General features: G+C 37.9%; 1 protein-coding gene across 6 annotated transcripts in view; it reads left to right on the forward strand.

Annotated features, from left to right (window-relative positions):
- The first annotated feature begins 15415 nt into the window (after positions 1 to 15415).
- CIT (citron rho-interacting serine/threonine kinase) overlaps positions 15416 to 21842 on the forward strand; it is a 72939-nt gene continuing 66512 nt past the window's right edge. For all 6 annotated transcript variants that reach the window (XM_033001420.2, XM_033001422.2, XM_033001424.2 and 3 more), the window contains exons 1-6: positions 15416 to 15526; positions 16357 to 16498; positions 17781 to 17956; positions 19288 to 19389; positions 19645 to 19787; positions 20731 to 20824. In XM_033001420.2, coding sequence (XP_032857311.2) covers positions 15431 to 15526; positions 16357 to 16498; positions 17781 to 17956; positions 19288 to 19389; positions 19645 to 19787; positions 20731 to 20824 — 753 coding nt within the window. In that variant the 5' untranslated portion in view covers positions 15416 to 15430. The remainder of the gene's footprint in view (positions 15527 to 16356; positions 16499 to 17780; positions 17957 to 19287; positions 19390 to 19644; positions 19788 to 20730; positions 20825 to 21842) is intronic.

Genomic DNA, 21842 nt, shown 5'->3' on the forward strand with positions numbered 1-21842 from the left:
GAACGATGGTCCTTGATTAGGCATTATTGGATTGTAATTGTCCATGTTGACATGAAGCAATCTTGGTTTTAATGCAGTCTTCTTCACTCACTGTTGTGGTCAATTATTTCATGATAATGGCAACTCTGCCAGGCATTTTTGCTTCATTGAGCAATTATGTTGTTATGGAAACTGGTATTCTATAAATTATCTGAAGAGAGGCCTGATTCACTTCTTGGGAACAAGAAGTTTGAAAATAAAAATACAGGATAACAGTTTTTTAATTAGCCATATATTTATGTGTGTAATTACTAATTCTTAGGGCCTGTTAACTATTTGGTGCAAATACCAGCACCTTCACACCCGTGCAGGATCTGGTCAGTTGTTGTCCTTCATTAGAGAATGTGTGACCAGTGGACATGCACAACTGAAGACGAGCTTCTTCCTGTCCATGTTTAGGTGACCCCCCCCACCAACCTTGCTGGATTTGGGGAACATATCTGTGTTCCATCTGCGGGGCTCATGAGCTCCAAAAACCTTGCCCCGGCTGTGCTGTGGTCAATACTGCCTGTGGCTGTGGCAAGAAGGATGTGTCTTTTTGTCTTCGAGACCAAGATTTGTGGGCACTGGACACTGCAAGAGATTGATAATCTGATACAAGAACCTCTTGCTCCCGTTCAATTATTTAAACATTTCAGAGAGGCTGTGTGTGTAACAGGGTTTCCTTCCCATCTAATGCTAGTTTCTTGCCTTAAGATAAAGGAATGGGCAGACTTGAGCAGTTTTTGGTTTGGGGTATTTTGTCCAAACAAAACTTAAGCTTTCAACTGGTGTAAAGGAATCTCCTTATTTACTAATCCCAAGCACTGGGAAAAAAATCACAGAGCCTGAACTGTCTCATCATTAGGAGACAGACAATCCTGCCTGGATGGAGGCATCCTGGATACATACAGTACAGAAGCTTTCAGGAGTTTTTTCAGCACCCACTACCTGTGAGAGGAGCAGCCTTTCATCCCCAGAGCTGTTTCTTTAGCACTTTTCAAGAGCATGAACTATGATAAACATGTAGGTGGAAAACCATTGAACAGAAGTAATTAAGTTGCTCCTGATTAAGCTGAAGTTCATTATACATGGTTGAGGGACCCTTGCATTAGCATGAGTTAGTCAGTGCTGTTCCCCACCATCCTTCCCCATTTTCATGCTTTCAAACTGTGGTTTCTTTACTTCTGTTTCTTTTAAACAGTTCAGTTACTAAAAAGAGCATTGTTACCTTATATATGTTCACCTTAAGCCTGAAGTTAAATGCGTGATTTTTTTGGCATCCAGGTGCAGAAGCCAGGCAGGGGGCAGGCAGGGCGATATGTCTGTCAGTGTGTGTTCCGGTAACAGGATTGTACTTGGAAACATTCTTGGTTTTCACCTTGCATGTATCAGCTCGAGCTGGAAAAGCCAGGTATTGCTTCTTAATATTGACTAAATAATAAATTGCTTCATAGTATTTACTAAATACTAGCTCATGAGAAACTGGAGTCCTCTGGGTTGAAACCAGTCTTCAGAAAGAAGCCAATGATAAAAAACGAATAAAATAAGTAACAATATTTCTTAATATTTCAGTCAGAGAAGTCCAAGTGGCTTCTATTCAAAATGCCCATTCCTCCCGAAATAGCTTTCAGAAAGTGAAATTGTGTCTGTGAATACTGCAGGACAGGGGCTGCACGGGGACATTAGCCTCCCTGGGCCCCAGGAAAAGTGGATCTGCAGGGTGGTCCAGAGCAGGAGCCTCCCCTCCTCTTGGTTCTCGAGGGCACCTGGAAATCTGTCTTTCCTCTGCCAGCCTGGCCATGGGGAACACTTCAAGTACTAGAAAAAGAGCTTCCAAATGATAATTTGTTTCCCTGTTTGAGCAGTGGGCTTTAATTTTGGGGTTGTAATCAACCTTGCTATAAAAATACCCAGGTCTTAATCTCAACAGAAAAATTAAAATCCTGTGTCTTCTCATTTTAGTTGCTGGTTTCTAAGTCCCCTTTAGTTTGTCAGCACCTTTCTGCTTCACAGAGTAGAGAGCTGCCAGACTGGTGTGTCATCTCCCTGGGGTCTGCTGCCCACGTAACAGGTAGACACTCAAATTCAAAATAGCAGGCTTTCTAAAAGTACAGGTCAGCTTCGGCTGGCAGTAAGAGAGATTTGATTTTTTCACAAATGTGGTAGCATATTGCTGTATGAGAACAATTCACAATGAAATAAAACTTGTTATGAATAATTTCCATTTTGAGCTCATATTTATGTATAAGAGTTTTCAAGAGAAAAAGAATTGCCAAATAATAGCTAAGACATACTGCTGAATCATGGGTATTAGTTTCTGTTGTTTAATTACCTGCAGACTGCATTATCCTGCTGGAAAGGCAACTGCAGAACTTCCTATACTACAGTTCAGCTCTCTTTCATCTGGAAAATGTCTTTCTTTAGGATTAAAAAGTAAACTATTTTCCACCATTTATACTGCTCAAAATAATAATGCATCTTTTCTCCCCATTTGGAGACTTGTATCGCTAGTAGAAGCACGACTTTGAAAGCTTTTTTGTCTGCTTTACTGCTGTCACAAGAACTCTTCTGTACACCACTATGCAAAGATCCCTGAATATTACACGTGCAATGTCATCTGCTTTTGGAGAGGCAGCAAAACCAGACTTTTCCAAAACCTACATACCATCTCTTCCCATACTATCTGCTTTCCAAAGGGTCCAAAGCTCTTCACAGAAACTATAATGAGGCAAGTCTTGGGGTAACACTGTCCTGTAAGCCCTGTTCCCCTTTCACAGCAGGATGAGGAGAAGCCAAGGCAGAAACTAGCCAACAGTTACCAATGCCAGGTCATGCACAAATCTCATGTTGAAACTGTGATCTAATCTTCACCCTCAGTTAACAATTTCTCTTCAAGAGCCAAGTCACAAGAGGAAAATAAAAAAGATCCTGTTAGTATCTTACTGTAATGACTACACTTCTTTGGTTTTCAAGACAGACTCCTGAGGATCAAGGAAGGAGACACTGTAACACAGCTGAAGTCACAGATATGTAGCGGTGAGGGTATTAAAAGAGCTGAATAGAACATGAGCAAGAGAGAAGGTCGCAGGTCCTCAAGAGCTTGAATCAAAACGTAAGACAGATGAAAAAACATGGAAGTGATTAGTCTTAAATATCAGAAAGGAGAAGGGGAGAGAATGAATCCGTATTACAGTAATTTCACTGGTCAGTTTTTAAATTGTGAGATAAATTGTACTTGTAATTTAAAAAATAAAAAGTATTTCTTTATTCCTGCTCGAAGGGCCTAGTTCACACTAGCTGTAATGGTGTTAGGACAGAAAAATCAAAGTGTTTAGCTGCTGCAAGGCACTCTCATCATATCATAATGCTTTCTGAAGCAGTAATTCAGTGATTGATCAGAGGAGATCTAATTATCTACATTATATGAAAAAAACAGTCATGGAGAAAGTTATGATACTCTGGGTATCACATTCATCAGAATCTTTGCTCTGATGCATAGGTGTGGTTGTTCTATGGAAAAGTCAAACCTTCATTCAATATATGACTTAAAAATAAACCTTAAAACTAAAAGTTTCCTTTGTCTTTCTGTCTTACCTTTCCCATATTATTGCTTTGCATACTTCTAGACATTTTAGGAAGTGCATAGACCCTATTTGTCACTAACATATTCAGCATTCAGTTAACTGCTTAAATCTAATATTCACCCACACATGATCTGTATGGGGGTGAAATTCAGATATGAACGTTACCTTAATAAAGTATCTTCTATTCTTGTTTCCTATTTAAAAATTTTGCTTTATATCATTCCATGCCTGCAGAGACTAGGCAAGCTCAGTCTCATTGGAAATGACATTTATGAACATTTAGTGCAGCCTCGGTCTGAGTTCACAGTCAACTTCTCCCATGGGGTGTGTGAAAGCAGCGTGACCTGCAACGTGACAAACGAGAGATGTGACAAACGTGAAGCCAAAAATTATTCATTGGGATTGATGAATACTTTGACATGCTGTTGTAAAGGGATACAGAGATTGTGTGCATATTTCGCTTCCCTGACGGCCTTTCATTTTGGATGCAGAGACTATGATAAAACTCTACAACAATTCAGGCTCTCCAGCAGAGCTCAGGTTGGCTGATTGCCCTTTCATACCTGTCATGCTTTAGACTGTGCTTCTCTCTCTTGGAGATCAGGTTGTTTTATAAAGCTTCCAGACTTTTGCCTGACAAGATCTTTTGAAATTAGTCTTGTTGGGCAGGAAGAGAAGAGTCATCAAAAGTCTTGTTACGTGCATTATTTCAGTGCTAACTTGCATTATCTCCCCACATATTTGGGTATCTGGTTTCTTTCAGAATCACTCTACTATTAAAACAACATTTTAGCTTAAGTGAATATAATTTCTGCCTATTATAATCATTTTCTTTTGTGTTGGTGTCAGATGTAGTCTTATGTGAATAATTGAATTCATTTTTATACTCTCCCTCACTCTTTTGATTCAAAGACATTGCCTAGATAGATTAATATTGCTTCCCCAAATTTACATTTAAGTGAAGAAATTTCAGCAGAGGCCAAAAGGGAGGAAAACAACTACCTCCCAAAGCATTATTGAATATCCTCCCAAAAGAAGCTATATGGCTTGCCTATGCCACACAGTCTGGCCCAGAGCTTGTAGTCCTTGCTACTCCCTGGGTCAGTTTTGTGCTATTCAGTGCGAGTGACAGATCAGTATAGCTGCTGTGTCAGATTTACTCCATTTTTTAATTCCAAAAGAGTAACCTATATAGAAATAACTAAAATAATTATGCATTTGCCCTTCAAGTGATTTTGTTTGTTTAGTGTTTCAGGAGTTACTCTGTGGGAAAAAGAAGATGCTTCCACATAAAATGATACATCTGCAGTGCTCATGAAATATTGCCTTACTCTTTGGAGCGTACCAACATCCCTCTCCTGTGCTGAAGCCTCCCTAAGAACTTGCTGTGGCCATGAACGGTAAGAGCAGGCTATTGTGATTTTTATTGTGTCTGCACATGTGTCACCCTTTGTTGCTTCCCTTTTTCTCCTGATGACTTACTAGTTCAATAAGGTGTAGCATAACTAACCTGAAGTGCTACAGCCATCAGAAATTGGAAAATCATTCAGCAGTAGAGTCAGTAGTTAGCCTAAGAGCCTAGCCCCAGCTGATGGGGGAAAAGGCTTGTGGGTAAAGGAGGTTATTTATGGAAATCATTTGCTCAATTGCTGTAGAATTAGGTCTTAGAGATGGAAAGAGAATTTGTAATAAAGGAATTTACATCTTTGGAAAAGTGCCTTGCTCTGAGCTTCAAATAATGCTTTGTTTAAAAAGCTGAAGTTTTATTTGTATTTATAGGATTAAACCAGCGGTTCCCCTGTGCTAGCATGTGCTCTGGAAATGATCTTCCAGCCTTTTGTGGTTAGTATTTTAGTATGCCTCTATTTAACTTTGTCTGGCTTTCTGCTACCATTAATTGTATCTATTAATTGTTAGTCTGTTAAACTCTTTCTATATCTCAATTCTTCAAGAATAAGAATAATTCTAAATAGTTGGAGAATGCTGGCTAGGCAAGTTATTTTGTTTATAAAACAGAAACATTATGTTCCTCTTTATTTACAATAATTGTAAATGGAAAATGCATCTATTGTCTGTGTTTCTCTGAAATTACGTATCACTCTTTCAGACACCTGAAGACCCATTATCACCTCCATGATTTTTGTGTTGCTTTCTCTATGAGAGAAAATGTCCTTTATTGGCCTATCTCAGAAATAGTGTCTCATCAATTGGGAACCAATTTAGAATTATTTTAATTCAGCAGATCATTAGAATATGTATGACACTTCCAGGGAAAATCAAACCATGTGGAAACAATAAAGACTGGCAGTTATGTCTGATCAACAGTAATAGTCCAGCATCTAGGGAAAAAATGATGATGTATTTTTCTTGTGAAGCCTATCAACATTTAACAAAACTGTTTTTTGTATTTTTAGCCCACTACAAAAATACTAATTGTTGGAATTCATTTTTTTTTTGTTGGGGGGGGGAGCAGGGGATGGGTGAAAAGACAGACAGCTGCAAGGACTTGCAGCAGATTCTGATGCTTTATTTTGTTTGACCTGATTTAACAAGCTTCCTCTGTTGAAATATCATAGTCTATGTTGGGAATTATGTCAGGAAGCACAATATGTGCAGTGTGGGTGAGTGAGCTTGCATAAACTGTCAATGAAGATCAATTATAGGAATTATTGAATTACACATTAGATAAGAAGCAGATGACTTCTTTTTGCATGCAAGTGCAGTGTTAACTATTTTCGTCTAGATTAAAATACAGCCATATAGGCAATGAAAATCTGTGACTAGACGTCACAAGCTGCCCAGGCTTATTGATTACTTTTTTTCTTTACAATTGAAGTCCTGAAGACTCGTGGTTTTGGCATGAAGCAATGTGCAGATGAAGCGACAGAGCATCAATCTACTAACAATGCACAATTTATATACAGCTTGGGAAGAAATGGCCTCTTACAAAAGACTTGATAGGGATGACAAGAAATATGTTATTTAGCAGTTGCCATTTTCTGATGTGTTGGTACTCCCGATTCATGCTGTGGGAATTGTGTGTTCTCCTGCTCATAGCACAGCTGGGCAGTTGATGGCAGGGTGGTGAGCCTGGCTTGTTCCTGCACCTTCATAATTTATAAATACCTTGTATCAGCTTGTTTATTGGATCTTTTTGAATGTTGAGATGGCATTTTTGCCCCAAGAGGATACATATAAGGTGGGAAGACTGGTTCTAGAATAGTCATCCTTTAGCAGACTCTACACAGCTGTTGAACACCACTGCCAGCATTCCCTATCTGTGCCTCTGGCTCACTTTGGTGCTGAAGAATCCCAGGTTGACAAAACAGAAAAACAGTAGGCTTTAAAGAGCCCTTTTCAAGAGAGAAATAGTTGTTCTTATTCACAGAAACTAGATGATATATCATCTTTTGATGTTGGGGTACTGAAAGGCATCAGGATGAAACCCAGGAGAATATAGAGAGGACAGAGGTGCAACAATGCAGCCTGTGTGCAAATACTCTTTTATTCCAGCATTCTGTATTCTAAAATGTAAAATGTTTATCTGTTCACAGTGGATTGAGCTGATGCAGAACCCAGTCTCCTCTCCTGCTTTTACTACTGTCTTCTGGAGGTTTTCAAGTGGTAGATGGTGTTCTGCTTTGGAAAGGTTGTTAGCAAATAGCAATTACACAGAATAGATCTTTTTGGTGTGTGTGATTTTGAGGTTGGCTATTAGACTTTTTCTGATAATTGTTTGGTATGAAAAGCTGACTACTTTCTGCTTCATATTTAAAAGCTTTAAGAATTGTAATAGGTATTATGCCCCAACAGGTCTGCAGATCTCCCTTTGTTTCCAAGAAAGTAATTGCTATTAGCTGTTGTCATCCACTGGCACAATTCATAAGTGCTGCATGTGATCCATTTCAAAATTTCAGAGAATGAATGCACAAGAGTCATTGCTCTGAGGAAAACTGGATAGCTGAGTGATGGGAAGAGCAGAAAATAGAAAATATACCACCTTAGTACTTATGTAATTCATTCAATTATAGAGGAATTTGAAACAGTAGCATAAACCCACATTTTATTGAAAATCAATTTTGAGAACATTATGTCCATGTACTTTAAAAACACAGGAAAAAAAAAAAAAAGAAAAATAGACTTAATCTTTTTTTTTTTTTTTTTCAGACAATGTTTATTACACAGAAACTCTTTTGCATGATGGAGTTTCCGTTCCTCTTTCAAGACTTGTATTTTAGTATCCAGCCTTTGGCTAAAAATGTCTAAATGCAATTCCTTGGCAGACCATTAACACTGCATCATTGCAACAACCTCCCACCATGCTTTTTTTTGTTTGTTTGTTTGAGGAAGAACATACTGGTTTTGTAGCCTTTTCCTTACAGGTAGCAAAGGAAATTTAAAAGTGTCATTAAACAATGTAAGCCAGGCCAATTACCATCAGGAATGGTGAACAGTGCTCCAAAAAGAGTGATCTGACCATGCGGGGACCTCTAGAGCAGCCAGAAATTGTCATTCAATTCCAATATGAACATTAAGTTACTTCACTGTTTGTCAGTGTTATCTCTTAATCACTTATTCATCACAATTCTTAACATGGAAAAGCTGTTTAAAAATCAGAATCCCACAGTAGTTACAGTAAAATATCTCTTAGCCTACAAGCAAACAGTATAGGACTAATTCTAGAAGAATTAAATAAAGTAACATGTAGGCTGTCATTGCTGAGTTCTTCAAGACAGGAATGAACACACCCACTCAGAGCAAGAAAATCTTATATCTGTAAAGTACCAAAATCGTGATTCCAAATTAAAAAATAGGCAATCATATCTAAATTTCTTTTAGTCTTACCTGGAAGAGTCCTTCTACATTAAAGCTGTCATTGCCTCATCTGATGCTTTTATTTATACTCTGAACAAAGTGCTACTACTGTTCTTTTCCACCCTATTATTCATTGTTGCCACCATACCTATAAGGCTGCAGTGCTCAGATTATTGTTTAATGGAATTTTTAAAATAAATCTTCAAAAGAAAAAATAGAGAATTTATTTCAAGTTCAGTTATATGAAGAAGCCAAGTCTACCTCTGGATCTTCACTCACCAGAGTTAGTAAAAAGTTGGGGGTGTTTTTTGTAGTTGTTGTGTTGGTTTTGGTTGTGTTTTTTTTTTTTTTTTTTTTTTAATAGCTTACATAATTTTAACATATATTTTGTTTAACTTACTTTAACACTTAATTTTGATGCTTCAGTCTGCCAGTATTTGTTTTATGAAACCATGTAAGAGGGAGTGGCTTTATTTTGCTTTCAGATAACAGATCTTGAAACTGTGTAGTATGTTGTATCTACATCTGTCAGACAACACTGGAAAGCACCCGATACTTCCCAATGACTTCTACAGCAGAAGCGACTGGAGCAATTGCCTCAGTGTGTGGATCTGATATGAGCAGGCTCTTCCCAACTGAATTGTAGTTTGCCACTGGCAATGAACTGACCTATTTTTAAAAAAATAAACTAACAAACACCCGTTTAAAAAGGGGGATGTTTTCCAATTCAGTGGAAAACTGATTTAGTGACACTTCCCTCCACAGATGGCTGCCTGCCATTTTGCTAGAGAGTGTAGTTTTGACATCAATCTAACCTTATTTATTCCAGAAAACTCCAAACAATAACTAGACCTGTTCTCCCCAAAATGACAATGGTATAGTGACATATGAGTATCTTTCAATGCCATCTAGCTAACTCCTAAATTAATTCACATTCTTACACCCTTCTGGAAGTCAGCCAAAGAGATTTATGGGTATGCATGGCTCTGCTACTCATCAATATTGGAAGAGGGAGACATCTGTCTGGCACATCTCTGTTTCTGGCTAATCTCAGGGACAGAGATCAACTAAGAGCCTACTACTTATATTAAGAAAGAATGATTCTTTTTGGGCGCTTTCCCTTGATGATGGTCAGATTTCCAGTTTCCAAATATAGTGCGCGGACTGCATTGAGTCAGAAATTCTTTCACCACAAATGAGGATATGCAATGTTCTGCAGCCCACAGGAGGGTGGGGAAGGCTGGGCTTCTAAATGGAATTCCAACACATGGCAATGAAGTGCTGATGACCATCCCACAAGCAAGCAAATTATTGCTGTAGTGAACTAATGGGTGTCTTTCCTGTGGATTTGTTGATTCAAGGCAAGGAAAAAAGTCCTGTGAATATCTAGAGTTCATTTGTCTTAGGACCAATATAAGATTAAATTCTAATAATAAGTTTTAATTGTGCTCTCAAAAGAGTTCAATATCTTTACTATAAAGGTATCTCAGTTCATATCTTCTTTTGGAATCTAGGTAAAATATATTTGATATGGCCATGGCCATCATTTACATGATTACCGTATCTAAATTCCAGAGTAATTGAGTATTTTGTTATATGCAATTTTCAGATGATAAACTGCACCTATCCCATTCTAGGTTTTGTCTTCTAAAACAGAGTTCAACATTGCCTTCCATTCCCTATCAATGAAAACATACAAGTAGTTCTTTAGCTACATTTAAAACAAAACGTTTATTACAGTTGCTCAGATACTTTGTCAGTTTTGCTTTAATTAAGCCCCTGTCACTTGTTGCTCTGTAACATATAATTCCCATTAAGTCATGACAAATTTAGTTTTCAGCTGCTTCAGGAGATGTTAATGTGAACACATCAATATTCATGTGACTTGACAGATCGTGAGGTTTAATAAATTGCTTTCTATAAAACAATTTTTGTGGAATCAGGGGTGTTCCTGTGATAGCAAAGGAAGCCTGAAGCTGAGATATACAAAATATCATTTGCTTTTCACTGCATCTAAAAGTGAACAAATTATTTCCCAGAAAGTAATGAGGTATTTGTTTTAGGATAAATATAAAAAATAATGTGGAAGACAATTAGGATTAAAAAAAAGCTTCACTTTCATGTGGTTTGCACATAAAAATATTGTTAGTGACCCAATTCAGTTACCATTTCATTTTGGTCGCACCAGAAATTTAGCATGATTAAGTTTTGGCTTGCAAAGAAATTCAACATATGACTGTATGTTAGGAGAGTTTGGTAAGAAAATGGGTAGTCACTGAACAGTGCGTACTGGAATGAGGAATCCTCAGAACTGGAATTAGGTCTGAAAAGCATCACATGTGCCTGCATTTTTATAAATAAATAAAAAGATAGATGATGATTATGTATCTAATAGGAAGGCTACCATGTGTATCTGAAACACTATTTTAATGGATTTTACTTCTGTAAAGAAAAAAAAAGCAATATATAAAAAAATTCCCAGTGAACATTAGCACTTCTATAATACTACTATTAGAATATTGCTAATACAAACAATAAAGGCCTTTAATATTACAATCAAAATAACTGTGAAGAATACTATGAGATGTAGCTCTGTACCTAACTTCTAGTGGAAGTCTATGGAAGAAACACCTGACAGCCATTTAGGTCTTTTAAAGTTTAATTTCCGTTCTGCTTATCCTAGGAAAATGATTGCTAAGTGGTCTTTTCCAATAATTCTAAGGAGGAAATTAAAAATACTGCAGAGGGAAAGAATAATTGTTTTCCTGGTGAATATTTCTCTTTGCTTTCATATCTTTCTCTGAAAAGGCATTTACTTACCTCTTCCATAACTGTTATTCCTGAAGATGTATTGTACAACTATTTATATCCCTTGTAGTGTGCATGACTATTAACATCTAAGTTGCATATTTTGTGATAATTTGGGAAAAGAAAGTGGGAAAAAGTGTGCCTAGGATTTAAGGATTATTTAGGTCCTATTAAGGAATGGTAGAGCTCCTATTACGAAGGGTTTATGACAGTATTTAAGTCAGCCAAGTTTAACCCTTTTTTTTTGATACAGAAAGTGGTAGCCCAGCTATGATCAGGGTTAGAGCCAGGAAAAAAATGGAAGAGCTTGGTTTATTACAAAATCTTTTAAATACTGGTGAGTTCGAGAAAGGGATAGAGCTGATAAGGGATAATTTTTTTTTGTTTTCATAGGCATATAGATTAGCTATGGTAAAGGCCAGCCATAACATTCAACAGAAGAATCCCTGAAGAACACAATTTATTGCTGGGGTCCACATACTCTGGAAGCCTAGGTTGCAAACTGCTGCCAGTCTGCATGAATAGATTAGCATTGAAATTTGGAAACAACAGAGCTGAAGAGATTTCCAAGGCAGTACAAAAAATAGGACTTTTTTGGGTCATGCTTAGCTCTTAGAATTGTGATAGCACAAGCCTTTTTTGTTACCTTCTACCCACATGTAAATCTCAGGAAGTTAGCACCCTCAGAGCAGTCACGTATATCTTGCTGCTCCTAAGATGAAGAGTGATGCTGCTGTAAATACAGAAGTTCACAGCCAGATGGTATTGGGTGGGGATTTGGCATCTCCCTGCCCATTAAAATATGGTGTTGTTAGTTTGGATGAAAATTTGACAGAGGTTCTTGGCAAAAAGTTAGCATACCTGTATGCACAATCTTTTACTTTTACATTTACTCAGTGTCTTGGACCCCAAGCAAGCCTGAAGGGTGTTACAGGGACAAGCAATCTTTGGAACACGGTCACCTTGGCGCACTGTACAACAGCATGAGGGAGGAGAATTTTGGCCAAGGAAATAAAGGGAAACCCCTACTCTTACAATAAAAAAATGCCAAACAGATGGTAACCAATTCAATTCATGGTGAGATGGCAAAACATGTTGAGCACCATATTGGGACCTGTTTAGGGAAAATCATAGAGCTATTTATTCTGTTATGCCTTTGAATAACCTATTAATTTAATAGTAGAGAATAAGCCCTTGCTTTGTACAATTGCAGGTCTGCTGCTGATCCTTCAAGTTAAGTGAGGTTATACAGGAGTAGCTGTCAAGATCAAGAAGTGATATATAATCTGACCATTATAAAGACAAAGAACTAGTGTACTACGATTGATCTTGATAAAAATATCAAAAGTATGAAGGAATCATTACTTTCACTCTGAAGACTTCAGATGACCATTTAAAGAAAAACAAAATGCCTGTTCTTCTGAAAAGGTATTTTTTTCTTTTTTTTATTACCCGAGACATCAGAAATGGGTACTGAGGTTTTATCACTGAAACTGTACAGCTTTTCTCTCTCCTCTACTCTCTCCATCTGCCACTTCAGCTTCTTTTCTTAATGCTTGATAACAGGTCTGGTTCAGCTGTATTTTTATGCTACTATTTCATTTTGCTGTTAGACATTCTTGTTTATGTGAGTCTTTTACAAGGCAACAAAGAATAAAAAACAGTAAGTGATCTTCAACCACATTGCTTCTAGAAAAATATATATTGAAGGGCCTTCTTAAAGGGAACTAATCTAACTTAAGCCCTCACCTAAATCATGAGGAAAACTATCTGTCCCAAACAATGCTTTTAACAGCCAGCTTCCTTGCTTGCAAGCACTCAACACTTTTCAAAGAAGTCTTTGTTTGGAAAAATTAAATTACAAACAGGAAAATCATAGCAACTGAACTGTTACCATTGTTGAACCTGCTGGGCAGTTGAGAGGCTAGTTATCCAACAGGGGCAGACTTGTTAGCCAAGCAGCTCATCTGGCGGCTCAAATTTGGGCTATTGTGTGGGAGACCCAGAGCTAGTGTTCATGTTGTAGAAGGGAAAGGGTAGCCTAATGTGGATGAGATGAAACTCTTAATGATCCCCCTCCTCATCCAGTTTGTGGATCAGTGTTCTACACTATCTTGCAGAGAAGATGGAACGAGGATCAGCCACACTTTATTTGAACAGTATGGAAATGAGCTGTCAGAAAGAGAACCCAGATCTTCTGCTTCCCCCATTTTCTAAATCTAAACTAACATACAGATATGGCAATTTCCCAAGTGACATTACAAACAGTGTGGATACTTAACAGTAATTTTGTCAGTTAAAAGAGAGGGAGCTAATAGCATTTGTGCTGAAGGTGGGCTGGAGAAGGGGAAAGGTAGAGGAGCCTGAAGTTCTCTAGTTTGGATGACAGACAACGAAATTTGTCCAAAATCTAGGACAGAGTACCCTCAGACATAATAGGATTCCAAATAGCAAGGCAGGATGTGGTATGTTACTAAAATGCACTAGCGTGAAAATTAACCAGTTTATGAAAAGGAAGCTCTTCACTGCACTTCTTTTTAAGAGCTGATCTCTCCTGTGCAATGCAGTTGTGGATGAGACATATGACAATGACAGTGTCCTGAGTGGAATCCAAAAAGCAAATTTGCAGTGCAGACAGTAGACAATAAATTAGATTTTAAAAACTCTTTCAGGTTTAATAACTTGAAATGAACCCAGATATGTAAGTTTGAGACAAGAAATACACCAAAAATATGTCAGTGTTCCCGGGGTGAACTGAAGAGGGGGAAGGAAGCACAGATCTGTAAAATGGCTGTATAAAGTCATAATGTAATAAATCCGTGAGTGCATTACTTTATCAGATAGATGCCAAGCCAGAATTTGCCTAATTAAAGTGATTGCTGGATAGCAAAACATCTTGTTTTATGCCACTCCACAGCAACATGATTATTTTTATGGAACCCCATCACCTAGATTTCTGTTACCAGCTTAAATCCTGTCAAGACACTGTGTAACAATGAACTGTACTTTGACATATCGTCCTGTGTTTTGTGTAAGTGTGATGTTTGCAGATAACATCAATGCTTCTTGCTGATGTTCTCCAACATCACTGCACTGGTCCATGGTTAAACAAGGTTGCGCTGCATTCCATTTAACATTTTGATGGCATGGAGGCACTTTGGAGGAGATGCCGAGCTGGTGCATCACCAGTGCTTCACTTGAAAACTAATTACTCTATGTATGAATAAAATAGCCACTCCTATCACGTGCTAAGGGAAAAAAAAAAAAAGCGGACATAAAGGTCAAATAAGCATATTACGGAAGATAATTTTAAACCTCTGAAACATTTTTATTTCTCCTCTGGCTGTCCTACCTGGCAGTTAACTGCTGCCAACTATGACATGTAGTCTACGGTTGAACCAGCTCCAGTCAGAACTATTAAGAATGAGTCATTTTTGCCTTTTAAGATTTGGCAAAGAAAAAAAAGACCCAAAAGAGGTAAAATATGGGACAAGCGGTGTACACTTTACGGGAACAGCTCGGTGAGAGCAGAGCAGGGTCCCAGCGAGAGCAGCCAGCGGCACCCCCAGCCCCGCGGGGGCCCTGCCTGGCCTTCTCCCTGCACCGCCCCCGCTCCCCGCCGACGGCCGAGCCAGGGCGGCCCCGAGCGGCTGCCAGACCGCGGCGGAGCGGGGGGAGCCCCGCGCCCCCCCTCAGCGGCAGGCCGGCCGCCTAGACCGCCGACGCGACGGTTAAAGCCGTTAACCGCCCCGCTCGGGCGAGTGACGCACCGCTGACGTCCCCAGCGGCCTCAGCCGCTCCTCTAGGCAGGCTGCGGCTCGTGACCGCGGCACTTCCGCCATTGGCTGAGGCGGGGGCGCGTTTGGTGCCCGTCATCGGAAGTGATGGCGCACGGGGGCACGCCCCTCGCTCCGTTCAAACCTGGATGGCGGTAAAGCGGGGCTGGGGGTGGCCGTGTGGGAGAGCGGGCAGCGGTTCCGCGGGCGCTGCCGATCCGGGGCGGGGGCGCTCGGGGGGCTCAGCGCGCTCTGCGCTGTCAGGATTGCTAGTTTAAATAAATGTTGTTTAAATTCTACGCACTCCCCCCCCCCCCCCCCCCCCCTTCCCTTTATGTATATAAAGTCACCCATTCAAATGTCTCTGCTTGAACGTCCTTGTTCTCTTTGTTTCAGGCGATCTTTTATACAAGATAATCTGTAAAGATGTTGAAGTTTAAATGCGGTGCCCGAAATCCGGTAGAGGCAGGACCGATGGAGCCCATCACCAACCGAATTTCTCGGCTAAATCTGCTCTTTCAGGTAAAGAGCATATGGCCTGGGATTAGCTGATCTGTTTCATCCATGTCAATACCTAGTGTATAAAAATACAGTATAAAATATATAGTAAATATAGTATAAATAGTAAAATATATAGTAAATATAGTATAAATTGTATAGTAAAAATACTATTTGTGTGGACACTCAAAGCGTGCCTGTGTGGTCCTTTGGAGGAAAGGGTAAAAGAAGGGGGTAACTTGTTGAAGTTCAAAGTGTGTATCTAGGTTGCACAAGTTCAGCAGATAGTAGCAAGTCTTATGTTTATGTGCATCTGTTAATGTTTTAGCCTGAGTGGATTTTCCCATATAAAGATGGAATATTGCATTCTGTGTCCTGTAATCTGCAGTTTTTTCATGGGTGATGTAGCTGAGGGTTTGTTATGAGATGGATTTACCTAACCAGCTGCTGTTTGATCATCTGAAGTTCAGCAGCTTTTCCTTCTAAAGCTAATATTGATACTGATTGCTTAAACTATTTGTACCATGAAAAAACCCACATGGTACAACGTCAAGAAAGAAGCCAGTCAGATCAGAGTCATCAGTAGAATGTAGATAGTTTCAAGAAAGCTGTGATTTGGACTTTAACAATATTTTAAAGATTGCTTTATCTAAAAGTAAAATACCTGTAACAGCTATTACAGGTAGACATAATGAGTTGGTATATTTACCTCACAATTTTGTATCATTTGTCTAATTTCTGAAGTAGTGATTTTTAAATGGATAATATATAATCTGCTCTATACATATGTTATTGATTTGAGGCTTTCATTGTTGTCTGAGACTCCATCTGCTGTTGCTTCTTTTTTTTTCCAGGGGAAGCCACCCTTTGTGACTCAACAGCAGATGTCTCCTCTCTCCCGGGAAGGCATTCTTGATTCTTTATTCGTTCTTTTTGAAGAATGCAGAAAGCCTGCTTTAATGAAAATTAAGCATGTTGGCAACTTTGTCAAGAAGTGTAAGTTTGTTTAGACTAATTTTCAGGTGTCACTTTAAAAGACAGTTCTTAAGAATCAGAATGTTTAACTAATGCTTTATTTTCTTTGGTTCATTAATGTTTGTAACCCAGAACTTTGAGCATCTGACTTTTTGTGGGCAGACTCAACATTGTAAAGGGGATCTTGACAGTCTTAGTAAGGCTTTGTTCAGGTCCAAAAAGGTTAAATGCAAGTGGCTTTTGAAGTGCTGTGACTTGAATGTGCATCCTACTTAGTCTGTAGTATATTTATAGTTGAGGAGACACTTTCTTTAAAAGTATCTGAGTACTGTCTACAGCAAAGCTCCAAGTGTGCACAATAGAAGGATGTCAGAAGTTGAGAGCAGGACAGTGTCTAGAGGTATGAGAAAAAAAAATTATAGAAAGGAACTTGGTAATTTTTGGCTCCTTCAGCTTGAAATAATCTTTTGGTTTCCATGTGTTATGCAAATTTTGTATGTGTAACTTTTAAATAGTAATTCTGTGCTCCAGAAATATAATTTCTAATGGAGTAAATATTTTACTGATAATGTGTACAGATTCTTTTTGGGGAAAATTAAAAAAGTGTTCATCAGTTTTTCTGGTAAGGTACACTGGAAAGCCATTTGGTTAAATGCAACTTAGCATGTCCTCTATAATAGTTCCATCCAACAGTTTCTAGATAGTATTAGCAGAGAGTAATTTTCTGCTAGTTTGAAGAATTTTTAGAACAATCTACTGTGAGGAATTGATTATCACAGTGTATGCTGCTTGAAACTAGTCAATGGAAAACTTGAACTGACTATCTGAAATAAATATCTGTGGCTATTTGTTAAACAATAGACTAGTGCCTCCCACAGGCAGAGGAGAAAACCCTGCCACTTGACTCGGTAGAACTCTGCTGGGTAAAGCCCTCATATTTAGAGAACACACTTTGTATTGATAAAGGATGCTTGGAAAGAAATTAGAAACAAAAGAGACTATCAGCCTATGATGTTATGAATGGGAAAGAGTTATGGTTGCTATGGGAACTGTCTTAACATTTCCTGATTCTTTTGTATGTACCATATTTCAGTCTTAACTGTGCATTAATACAGTCTTTTTCTAGTTCTTATGCATACTGTTTTTTTTTTTTTTTTTAAGAAGCATATTCTGGAATGATTTAACATTTTTTGAGAGTCTGGAACTAAATGTTTTTTTGTGTGTTGTATTCCCCATTTTTGGTGTTGTGTTTGTTATGAAATGCCAGTTGGCTAATGTAAAAATAAGTATTTTATTTTTATAGATGCAGAGACTATAGCTGAATTAAGGGAACTGCAACCCAGTGTGAAGGATTTTGAAGTAAAGAGTGTGGTTGGCTGTGGTCACTTTGCAGATGTGAAAGTAGTAAGAGAGAAAGTTACTGGTGATGTATATGCTATGAAGGTGATGAGCAAGGAGTCCTTGTTGGCGCAGGAGCATGTATGTATATCTTTCTGTTATGACAGTAGAACAATAAATTGCAATTTGCTGAACATTTCCTTTTTGTCACTATTACAATTAAGTTCAAAGTGTATCTTGAGAAGGATCATCCTACATTTCAGTGAAGTAATGTATTTGTGTGTAGTTCTTCTGTGTTTAAAAGCCATTGTCATAGACTTTGAATCTATACAGTGAGGTGCCATCTGAAACAAAAAATGGCCCTTGTCTTAAAGATCTTACCATCTAATTGTAAGACAAGAAAAAACAGATAAAGGAAATACTGGATCAGTATTGATCATCTTGATGATGGCTTGAATTTTCAGGCAATGCATTAAGTTGGGTTTTTTTATTTTAAAGAGCGACGTAGAATGTCAGGAGTGGGTGTGAAGGCAAACTGTGGTGACTGGATTTTTATGGAGAGCCTCTCACTAGCTTGAGAAATGTGTTACTTGAAAACTTAAAAAAGAGATAATGGAGGTTGTTATCATAGTTTGGTGAGAAACAGAAGTTAATCTTTCACTGACATGAGATGACAAGTAGGACAGAGATACTCTATGAAAGACCTTGTGAATTTATACAGCAATATCTGCATCAGTTGTTCCTGGTATATGGTGCAGTTAGGTTGCTGCTGAGATCCCTTAACATTTTTCGTGGCTATCAGAATTGAAGATAAACCAAAATTGCTATTGCAATGGCATAGGTTGACAAAAAAGCACAGTATGATACTACCTCCAATATGACGCTTGTTCAGTCTTGTTGAATGTGGGTCAGTGGAATTAGGGAATGTCGATCTAAATGAACTTGCAGTATTGCTGTAATAAAATTAGTTTCCTGTTGTCTGGCTGCACATCTGAATAATTAAATAGCTGCTAGAAGATGATTTCAATAAAGCCTTGTATTTTAATACCTTAAAATGAATTTATTACTGAATTAGCTGTAAGATGCTACCCCGTAATTGCTCTAGCTTCATTTCTGCTTGTCTGATTGTTTTGAGATTAGTGTTATTTTATTAGGGCCAGTCCAGATGAGGTCAACCAAGATTGCACCCCAGACTGGTAGATGCTTCACCAGTTTGAAAAGGAAGCTGGCTTTTGCTGCACAGACTGTTCAGTTGAAAACAAGCTAGACCCAAGGAGGTGGGAGAGGAAGAAAAGAGTAAAATTACTTTTTAAAGGTGCACATCATGAGGAAATGGCATTTAATATTTCCTGTGTAATTTTTTGGTGATGTGTGCCTTTGGCATAGACTCAAATCTTTCTAAAACTAAGGGATTCTAATGTATTCTAACTCATTTGCATCATGATATAACTGAACACTTCCTTTTTTTGTAGGTGTCATTTTTTGAGGAAGAACGCAGTATATTATCTCTGAGCACTAGTCCATGGATTCCACAGTTACAATATGCATTTCAAGACAAGAAAAATCTCTACTTGGTAATGCTTAGTCTTTGTTTCTTTCCTCCTCCATTGAAGACTTCCCTATTGCCATTGCCATAACAATAGAGAAATTCTCCTCTATTGTCCTTGTTATTTTGAAGAACAATGTGATGGTTGAAATGTGCTCATCTTCTATAAATTTTTCTGCATTACATGCCACTGTTTGATATGTATCCAGTTTCATAAGGGGGGGTTGAATTGAATATCTTTTGTATGTATGAACTATATGTGTTCCTTTACAATTTTATGTAGGTTATGGAGTATCAGCCTGGAGGGGACTTACTGTCACTCTTAAACCGATATGAGGACCAACTAGATGAGAGTATGGTGCAGTTTTATCTTGCAGAGTTGGTTTTAGCCATTCACAGTGTCCATCAGATGGGTTATGTACACCGGTAGGTAAAGATTGCTTTGCATTGCACATAATATTTGATCGGTATAATTCCTGAAAAAGTGTTCTGGCATAGTGCATTCTTTTTTTTTTTTTTATTTTGTCCTCTTTCAGGACAGTATTTCACATGATGTATCAGAAGAGAAAATTAGAAACTTAATCAGACTCCAACTATAATTGTAGCTAAAGGCAGTTACTTTAATGTAAAGTTCAAACTAATATCAAGAAAGGATTGGTATGTATATTTTTTTGAGGCTTAGTAAAAAGAAGCCTTAATGTTGCACTATAAAAAAAATAAAATCTTTTCCAGAATTTGTTGCTTTTAGCACCAAGTAGTACAGGAAATTAGTGTAATTGTTAAAAGGTGTTGGGTGCTGATTGGTGAATAGGGCAGTATAGGATGTTGGAGTAGTTAAATATCACAGAGTTTTCTAAAGATCATATCAAGGCTTGAAGGATGCTACTATATGCATTTTCAAATCATATTGCTGTTTAATAAATTTATTCCATTCTGAGGCTTTGGAAATGTTATGAAATATTTTATGTTCCAAGCAGTTGTAGTGGCTGCACTTAGAGCATAGGCTGTGGCTTTCTAATGTGAGGTAACTGTCTGGATTTGAAAGATGTACAGAGTAAGTTGTGAGGAAATTTGGGAAGAAAGCTACATAATACTTCACTGCAACTCAGTTACAGTGTAATCAAGGTGCGAAACCACCTTCTCTTTACATCTTCTGTCAATAATTATTAACTTCCCATGAAATAAGGGGAACTTTACTACTTTCATATTTGCTTAGAAACAGAAAAACAGTTAGAAATGAGACTCCCACTTGTTATGGTTTTATGCAACTGAGCACGTGTTGTGTAGCTGATTGGGGATATCCTGTTATCTAGGTGTGACAGCAGGGACTGGTATGGAAAGGTACTGATCGCTTGCTTCTTGCTTACAGAGATATCAAACCAGAGAATGTTCTTATTGACCGAACAGGACACATTAAATTGGTGGACTTTGGGTCAGCTGCCAAAATGACAGTAAACAAAATGGTAATGATGTGGATTTAAACTTTGTCTATGGCTTGTTTGGATAGTCCAGACAAAAAGGGAAAACTAACTTTGTATCTGTTTCTTCATTACACTTTGTTCTTTTGCCTTTCTTATCCCATATGGAATCTATTCACAATGATATTTTCCCATTTATTAATGGCTTTTCAAACATAAGCTCAAGTATCTTTTGCAGCTCTCAGTAGATATATATTTTTTAATACACAAATAAGGTAAAGAAAGGCAAGTCTACTTTCTCATGGTGCTACACTGCAATACAAAATCATACCTGTAGGGATTCTTACAACAGTTCAATGCTGTGTTTAAAGAAGGACATAGATTTATAATTGTTCACAACTGGACTGAAAATTACGTTTGTAACAAAGGTGGCATGGTTTTGAAGACTGGGGAGGTCTTGATTGAAATGAGACACATTCCAACGTTCTGGGCTTTACTCACCAGAAAGCACTATATTCAAAGCTGTGAATTGGTTGAATTTTTTTATAAGCTGCTTGCAAATTTAGATAACTGCATGCAGTTTCAAATACTAATTTGAAATTAAAATATATCTAAGCGAGGATATGAAGTTTGTTACCAGATTCCTGTCCTATTTTACAATTTTTATTTTTTTGTAGCATTTTTTTAGTATTGTGACTCTTAATATTTTGTTTTTCCTGTTCTTCCCTTCTCAGTGCTTCTCTGCATTGCATTTTTCTTTTAAATTTTTTCTTCACATTTTCTTTCCAGCCATCTTCAGGTTTTTGTGTTAGTCTGCCTGTTTTGTTTCATTCTTTAGGCAAAAATTATTGCAGTATTGGCTCCTGAATTACCTTTTCTAAACACTCCAGAAATTCAAATACTAGTACTTTGCTGATCATGAACACAAGGTAAAAAGGTAGGGATGACACAGAATGGAATGAGGGCAGGGAATATTTATGTCTAAATTTGACTATTTTTGAAATTTCAGCTATGATGTCCCTGTTAATACTAGTTGAGGCAGTAGTGGTAGAGTAGTAGTGCT

Source organism: Tyto alba, unplaced genomic scaffold (genome assembly GCF_018691265.1).
Source record: "Tyto alba isolate M040663 unplaced genomic scaffold, T.alba_DEE_v4.0 Super-Scaffold_44, whole genome shotgun sequence".
Lineage (NCBI taxonomy): Eukaryota > Metazoa > Chordata > Aves > Strigiformes > Tytonidae > Tyto > Tyto alba.